At 34.8% G+C, this 9,219-nt stretch overlaps 1 protein-coding gene across 1 annotated transcript; it reads left to right on the forward strand.

Annotated features, from left to right (window-relative positions):
* The first annotated feature begins 250 nt into the window (after positions 1-250).
* On the forward strand, positions 251-4,033 carry LOC127126352 (transcription initiation factor IIB-2). Its single transcript, XM_051055266.1, has 7 exons — positions 251-836; positions 995-1,019; positions 2,148-2,277; positions 2,363-2,496; positions 2,625-2,713; positions 3,446-3,522; positions 3,725-4,033. The coding sequence occupies exons 1-7, from the start codon at positions 484-486 to the stop codon at positions 3,856-3,858; spliced, it is 942 nt and encodes a 313-aa protein (XP_050911223.1). The 5' UTR covers positions 251-483; the 3' UTR covers positions 3,859-4,033.
* Positions 4,034-9,219: the final 5,186 nt, after the last annotated feature.

The following is a 9,219-nucleotide window of genomic DNA, read 5'->3' on the forward strand; positions in this document are numbered from 1 at the left end:
GACAGCTATGATTAACTGATGGTGTAAAATCTCTTTACACTGTCGGTATATTTCAATTAAACTCTTTTATTAAATTAACTTTTTATGTATATTAGAAATAATATACGAAAAATAACAATTATTTTACATCAAAAAAGCAAAAATGATATTTATTAATAAAACGAAACTCATTTTTCGACTGAAGGGAGTTTAATCACAAAAACCGCATGACTTTTCCAAACCAACAAGTCTCACAAACTGAACCCACTTTATTTTTTTTTAATTCGATTTTTGGCCACTCCTCCTATAAATACCAAGACACAATCCAAATCCTCCATTATTCTTTCTCCCGATTTAACCTGAGAAGAAGAAACATAACGCCTCCAATAAAAAAACGATAGAAACATTAACAACGGAAAATCTCACTTTTTAATCGATCTAACTAGAACTGAAAACAAATAAAATTCAATCTCCTCTGAAAACCCTACCGAGAACGGAGCAATCATGTCTGATGCATTTTGCAGCGATTGCAAGCGGCAGACGGAGGTGGTTTTCGATCACTCGGCGGGGGACGCCGTCTGTTCGGAGTGTGGCCTCGTGTTGGAATCTCACTCCATTGATGAGACCTCTGAGTGGCGAACATTCGCCAACGAGTCTGGCGACAACGATCCCGTACGTGTCGGAGGTCCTAACAACCCTCTCCTCACCGACGGCGGTCTCTCCACCGTCATTGCCAAGCCTAACGGCGCCTCTGGTGATTTCCTTTCCTCCTCTCTTGGCCGTTGGCAGAATCGCGGCTCCAATCCCGATCGTGGCTTGATCCTTGCTTTCAAAACAATTGGCACCATGTCTGAGAGGTTAGTTAGGGTTTCATACAAAAATATATGATTGAATCGTGAATTGATATCTCATAGTTTGGTATTTTTATTGATTATAACATGAAATTAGTTTCAATCCTATTAATTTATGAACTATGCAATTATGAAATATGCTGACAAATCCGATTAAATTTCAGGTTGGGACTGGTTGGAACCGTCAAGGTATCAATCATCTTTTGTTTTGGATTTTATTGTCCCCTTCACATTCATTTACTATCATTAGAATGGAAGTTTGATCACCATATGTGTTTATGTGTATGTACCGTACCGTAAATGTGATTGATTGATGATGCATCCGGTGTTTATCATTTGTTAAATTAGATTAGATTGTATCATGCTACGAGAGTTTGTAGTGTGTATTATTCAAAACATGAGGGAGATTTCAATGCTTCTTCTAATGTCGTTTACAATCTGTATTATTGGACTCGACCTTTTTCAACTTTTTTGTAAAATTCTTTCAGAATGGTGTGTAGAAGTTTTGGGAACAAATCATTGGAAATTTCTGAATGGTTTGAATTTTTAATTTTTTTTGTTGCTGAAGTTCACTTTGATATAAGTTGGCAAAGCATCTCTAGCAAATTTTAATTAAGCAAGTGATGAGGAGTGACGGCTGAACGTTATCTAACAAAGAGAAAGGGCCAGAGAATGTTTCTTGTGAAATCCTCTCATGTGTCAAGGCTGATGAAACTGTTTTTAGATTGTTTGTATCATACTAGTTGCACCTTGAAACAATTGTTGTAGTTTTTCAATCTTCAACTTCCAATTACGAGAGTTTTAGATTGTTTTTATCATTTGTTAAATTATATTAGATTGTATTGAACTATCATGCTGTTTTACTAGAGTTTGTAGTGTGTATTATTCAAAGCAGAGAGATTTCAATCCTTCTTCTAATGTGGTTTGCAATTTGTATCATCGGACTCGGACCTTTTTCAATTTTTTTTTTGTAAAATTCTTTGATATTGGTGAGTAGAAGTTTTGGGAACAAAACATTGAAAAATTCTGAATGGTTTGATTTTTTGTCATAAGTTGGCAAACCATCTCTAGCAATTTTTATTAAGCGAGTAATGAGGAGTGACAGCTCTGATTGTTATCTAGCAAAGAGAAAGGGCCAGAGAATGTTTCTCGTGATATCCTCTCATGTGTCAAGGCTGATGAAACTGTCGTTAGATTGTTGGTATCGTACTAGTTGCACTTTGGAACGATTGTTGTAGTATTTCAATCTTCAACTTCCAATTTACATGTAGAGCTAGTGTTTGCTTCTCTTATGTTCCTTTTATTATCAATTTGAAGGATCGGGCTAATGAAATATACAAGCGGGTTGAAGATCAGAAATCCAGTAGGGGAAGAAATCAGGATGCATTGTTGGCTGCTTGCCTCTACATTGCTTGTCGACAGGAAGAAATACCGCGCACTGTAAAAGGTACATCCTAAGATATTTTTTAATATATCATTGCTTCTCTGGATACATGAGACATGAGCCCCTGATCCCGATGAATTTCAAACAGAAATTTGCTCAATTGCCAATGGAGCCACTAAGAAGGAAATTGGCCGAGCAAAAGAATACATTGTGAAGCAACTGGGTTTGGAAAATGGTGGTCAAAGTGTAGAAATGGGAACAATACATGCTGGGGACTTCATGGTGAGTTTTCTTTAGTGTTGTGTACTCGTACAATATAATTTTCTACTTCAATCATTGTGTAGCACTGTAACCCACTCCCATAAGTCTTATCGTTGTATTACTAACATATTTTTCATCTCAATCTTTAGAGACGATTTTGTTCCAATCTTGGTATGAATAATCAGGCTGTTAAAGCTGCTCAGGAATCTGTTACGAAATCTGAAGAATTTGATATAAGGTAAATTTTAGTTTGATTTATTTCTTCAGACTTTAAATAATTGAATATATGTTCACTGCATAAGATTGGCAATGGTGAGAACTTTGGGCAAGGTTTCTGTGAGAAATGAACCTACATCCGACTGTATTAGCTTTAGATTAGGGCTAGCTTATGCAGATTAGGGTTAGGTTTAACCCTAACACAACGTTGTCAAGATCAAGTTCCTATCTAAGACGGGGCAAACGTTGTAAGATTATAAAACATAAAATTATAATAAGCATCATAAGATGCTATCAAAATGAAAAATAATACTACACACAACTTTGGAAAAAGGTCGGGTGGTGTTCTTGAATGGCACTAACGCCATCAATGGCTTTAGTACTCATCTACAGAGGAGCTTGAGTTTTGGGTGAAAATGACAGCTTTGTAATTTTGCTATATTTCAACTCAGCTATCCAATCAGTCATCGTATGACTTAGAATCACTACTTTTATGATTATCTTGGCGATGTCTGTTTAAACCTGAGAACCATGGTTCGAATCCTTGCTTAGAGAGGTGTCACATTTAGTGTCCGGCCTCTAATAGGATTAATTTGGGTGGAGAAAACTATCGAAACCAAATAAATCATATATTGTTCATGGTTCACCCTAGACTCACTATGTAGACTTAATTATATAAAACTAAGTTTATTTCACAGTACCTTAATTTTTATGGATTCTTGTCATTTGATTCTAATAACATCTAATCTGACAGGAGAAGTCCCATATCAATTGCTGCTGCAGTTATATACATCATTACTCAACTTTCAGATGACAAGAAACCTCTCAAAGGTCTCGGACAGTTACATATACTTATGCTACATTCTGTATATATATTTATAAACTAAGAAATTAATTGGAGGAGCTATGGCTCCCACATGCCATTTAGAGGCTCCACCTCTATATTGAGTTATGCACTCAGCTCTCTTTTATGCTAGCCAAATGATAAAAGCTATTGCATATATGTATACATGACCTATTTGTTTTGGTACAGATATATCACTTGCCACAGGAGTTGCAGAAGGAACCATTCGGAACTCGTACAAGGATCTTTATCCTCATGTTTCAAAGATAATACCAAATTGGTATGCAAAGGAGGAGGATTTGAAGAACCTTTCTAGCCCTTGAAAGAATACAGTTCCATCCAAGGAGGAGGATTTGAAGAACCTTTCTAGCCCTTGAAAGAATACAGTTCCATCCATATTAAACAACCTAGATGTCATTGATGGAAACAGTTGCTTTGGATGCATTGAACTTTTGTATACTTTTTTTTGTGTTTGAAATGAAAGCGTCTATTTATTTATATTTATTATATCATTATTTTGAAATTCTCATTGTAGTTAACTGCAACACCAATTGATTTGCTTCAGCTTCCTCATTCGATTTGATATTCTTTAGATAAAATTTGTTAGACCTTAATGAAAGGAACAGATTATCCATTAAAGGGCCTGAAATCACCGGGCACCCATTGCTGTCCAATTTATTTAGGTGGCACTTGATATTGATGTTCTATTTTATTAGAACCACTTTGGTTGTTTACTTTTTAAATTTTAAATTAGGGGTGGAAAAATAAGTATTATTTTTTTTAACAATTTATTATTATTATTTTTTTTAACAATTTATTATTATTATTTTTTTTAAATTTCATTTCATCCAATAAGTATGAAATTCATTCAATCAGCCCATTAATATTTTTCAATGGATGAATGTTCCTTCATAGTTCATATATAAAATTAATTAAAATATTTTAATTAACTTTTTACAAAAAAATATTTTATTTTAGAAGTTTTGTTAAAAGTCTTTTTTGAATTATTTTAAAAGAAACTTTCTCTCTCTTAATTGCTCTTGATTGGATGGATTAGAACAAATTCATTCATTAATTTATATGTAGTTGTGTTATTTGTTAGATACATCGAATGAACTTTAATTTCACGAATCAAAGCGATTGAAGTTTATTAATTTTAAATCCATGATAAATAAATTCATATTCATTTAATATTTTAAGTATATCAATTAAATTTATATTCACTTAATATTTTAAGTGTGTGAATTTTATAGTATATTTTTATGTTTGACCTCTTTAATTGAGTTAAAGGCTCTCTGTTCCACAATATAATCTTCGATCCTCAATCCCATGAATAAAAAAATTTAATTCAAGATTTACACATGTTTTTCACCTATTCATCCATACATCAAAATATTTACGGACACAAGTGTTGATATTCTCTCCGATGAACCGGTAAGAAGTTCACTCAGTAACAATTTGTTTTTCATAAATACTTCTGCTTGTCCAAATTAATTTTTTATATTTTATTTTTGCTTAAGGATGTTTATATCAATTTATAAATTTAATATTTATTTTCTCTTATCTTTTATTTTCATTTTTTCTCATACCAAACTATTAAGTAATTATTATTTTCATCCCCTACATTTTGTTTCTTCTTCTTTCCTCAACTTCTTCATCAAACAAACAAAACTAATATCATAATCAACCAAAAGAGAAGTAGTAGCTACTGAAAAACCAATAGAGACAAGAACAATTACACCAACCAATTAAGAGAGGAGAACATCCAAAGTGAGGAACCATTAAAAAGAATACACCAAATCAAACATACTCAAACAGTAAAACAAAAACCAAACATATAGAAAGAATAACTAAACCAACCGAGACAACCAAACCAACACAGAACTGGATGTAGAGAGAAGAAGAAACAATGAAATAGAATAATTAACTGATAGAACAATTGAAACATAAACCCTTTGCCTTGTCTGCGACATGTCCAAATCATCTCCACAAAACACATATCCTGACATTTTAGAAGGGTTTAAACCTTTAACAAAGGAGGTAAACATGGTTTGATGCTCAACAAGATCAACTATATTTGAATGATAGAACTTTAAAATTTTTGTATTTGATTTTAATAACTCATCTTTGTAATAGAAAATAAACAACACAACTCTAGATTTTGGGCGAAAAAGTTAATTATGACAGTTATCTTCATCTTTTCTATTGTTTCTCTCCTCAAGACTCATCCATGGAGAAATCCCCCAAGTTTGCATAACCTACCGTTTCTATGTTTGATAGCTTCTATGACCATGGAGCAATATTGATGGAGAATCTTCTCCGATAGAAAGAATATTTGGATATGCTTCTTTCGATGTTACATCTGAGAAACACAAGCTTGTAGTGAAAAGAAATATTAACGATCTCAAGGTTAAGAACTATTTGTTTCAAGCACTAGATCGCACAATTCTTGAAAAAATTCTTGTTCAGATACGACGAGAGACATTGGGAATCAATGTGAATAAAGTATTAAGACTCAACAAGGATTAAAAGATCTCAGTTGCAAACTCTGCGCAGAGGATTCAAGATTATTGCCATGAAAGATAATGAACATGTCAATGATTACTTTGCAAGAATATTAGAAATTATCAATAAGATGATTGCTCATGGTGAAAGATTAAACGAAGTAACATTGTATTTGATAAAATCTGAAACAAAGCCCACATAGATTCACTTTTACCTTGAGCATAGTGAAATGATTTTTGAAAATAACAAAAATATATTACTTTGACAAGTGAATAATAGAGGAAACATCAACAGCAGTCCAATTCTGACACATCAATCTGTGCGTCATAAAGTTTGGTGCTTCTTGTTCTTGATCATCTTCCAGGATTGCAGCAGCAGACTGATCTTTGGAGTGAATGAAGCCAACATTGTAAAAAACTTATTGAATTCGCTTCAAATCTCTTTGGGTTGAACCAGGCGAGAAGTCTAAACCAGCCCTGTTTTTGTTCTCAGCAAGTTCAACATCCTGTCCCCATCTAGCAGATTGACCATTCTCCACCACTTGTTATGCGTCTTTCAAAGAAGTCATTGATGACCCCTTCTTCTTAACAACATTATCATCAACAAAAAGAGCTTGGAACGGAGTTCCCACGGCTTTGTTAGCATCAATGTATGAAAATGAAGAGAGATAACTCACCAACATGGCTTGCTCGCCACCCACAATCACTAACTTTCCATTCTTCACGAACTTTAACTTCAGATGGAGAGTTGATGTCACTGCCCCAACTTCATGAATCCATGGATGATCCAAGAGACAACTATAGACGGGATGGATATCCATCACTTGAAAAGTGATCTGAAATAAGCACAAACCTGTCTTTATTGGGAGATCAACTTCCCTAATCACTGTCTTCCTCGAGCCATCCAAGGCTTTCACAACAACCCCATTAAATCTCATTGGAGCACCTTGATAGGAGAGTTTGAACATAATAGACTTCTGCATAACATTCAAAGAAGAGCCAGTGTCAACCAGCACATTGGACATAGTATCTTCTTGACAGTTCATGGAAATATGCAGAGCCAAATTATGGTTCCTCCCCTGCTTGGGCAATTCTTCATCGCTAAAGCTCAAGTTGTTACACATAGTAATATTGGCAACAATACCATCAAACTGACTAAAATTTACATCATGATCCACATAGGATTGCTCCAGGACCTTCTGCAAAGCTTCTCGGCGAGCTTCTGAATTCATCAGCAAAGATAATACAAATATCTTGGACGGGGTGTGCAATAACTGATCCACCATATTGAATTCACTTCTCTTAATCAATTTCAGCACTTCATCCTGATCAGACTTCTGATTTATACTGTTGGACTGGCCATACTGCACAATAGGAGTTTCCGCTTGAGTTTGCTTCCCCACTAAAGCATCTTCAATTCTTTTAGGAGTTGCAGAAGCAAACACTCGACCACTTTGGGTCACACCAGTTACATCAACAATGTTCACAACAAAATAAAATGAAGGAATATGGACATAGTAGACTTCTGCATAACATTCAAAGAAGAGTCAGTTGTCAACCAGCACATTGGACAGAGCATCTTCTTGACAATTCATGGAAATATGCAGAGCCAAATTATGGTTCCTCCCCTGCTCGGGCAATTCTTCATCGCTGAAGCTCAGGTTGTTACACGTAGTAATGTTGGCAACAATACCATCAAACTGACTAATTTTTACATCATGATCCACATAGGCTTGCTCTAGGACCTTCTGCAAAGCCTCTCGGCGAGCTTCTGAATTCATCAGCAAAGATAATACGAATATCTTGGACGGGGTGTTGATCGCGACTTAGTAAGTCTATGTGAATCGTGACTGCAAGTGCACAGTCCTATCACGTAGTTTTAAAGATTATCGAACCCACAAGAACTAATAATCGAACATATCATGGTCTAATGTTGCTATGTAAATCTAAGGCTGATGATTATTCTATGATTGGAGGGATGAAGAGAAATAATTATAACGTAAATAGAAATAAGATATAGATATAAGATATATGGGATATCGATATGTAATACATCAAACTTCGGGGATTCGATAGATAGTTGGTGTAATCTTATTGGTTAAAATATTCTTCAGTATAAATTATTTATAGAAAAGACTTAGTCTCACACTCTTGTTTTTATTGACTCTGAACATACTCCTAAACCAGAATGCTTGGCTCTCGCGGTCTCATTTTGAATTTAAAAGTATTTTTTGAATATAGGTAAAGTCTAATTAATCCTAAAGCACTCTTGCTGTGTTTAGGATTAATGCCTAGTTTCAACTATCTGGTTAAAATCTCAAACTCTCGTTCTTGTTGACCGTAACCTTAGTTTGTTTTGTACTCTCGTACGAAAAAACAGTTTGATTAAATTAAGAAACTAACACTGGAAAAATAAGTTTTATAAAAACAAACACCAATTATTTATTGAATCTCGTCGTTTCGACGGTCTTTACATACTGATACCTAAGGTTTTAGCCGGACATAGATCCGATAACAGACATGGCAATTGGGGAATTAAACATACAATAAGGCATAAATAAATAAAACAATAATCAATAATAAACCTGGATTGCAATTTAAGAACTGGAACTGAATCTTGAATCTTCGATTAAATAATTCCGGCAGGCTTTGACAATGAATATCTTACAATTGAATCCCAAATGCGTAAAAAATAATAAACCGTAATAGTCCCCGATATGGAGAAACTATCACTTTTACAACGGTAAGAAACTGCCTAGAAAACTAAAAGCAAAATAATGCTGAAAATAAATAAGCGTAAACTAAAAACTGGAAGAAGAGAGTGAGCTCGTGCGAGTCTGAGAGGTCTTTTTTATATCCTTTCCATATTCCTCATTTGTAGCAAAAGTAGTGGAAATCGTGGCTAAAAAAATGGAGGAAAAATAGGAAGACTAGGTTGTGGCATTTGCCACAACCCTAGCTTCATGCTGAGTGGCGAGCGCCACTCTTATAGCAACTGCCCACCACTTCTCAAGGGTTGGTGGCGGGCGCCACCTCCCTCTTGGGCCTATGTGGCGGGCGCCACACTCTTTGGATAATGGGCGCCACAAACCCATTTGCTTTGGTGACCCATTATCCCTTTGGAAACCTCCTTTTCTTCTCTTTTCTTTTCTTTTTCTTTCCTTTTTGCTATTTTCCATT

Source organism: Lathyrus oleraceus, chromosome 3 (genome assembly GCF_024323335.1).
Source record: "Lathyrus oleraceus cultivar Zhongwan6 chromosome 3, CAAS_Psat_ZW6_1.0, whole genome shotgun sequence".
NCBI classification, from domain to species: Eukaryota; Viridiplantae; Streptophyta; class Magnoliopsida; order Fabales; family Fabaceae; genus Lathyrus; species Lathyrus oleraceus.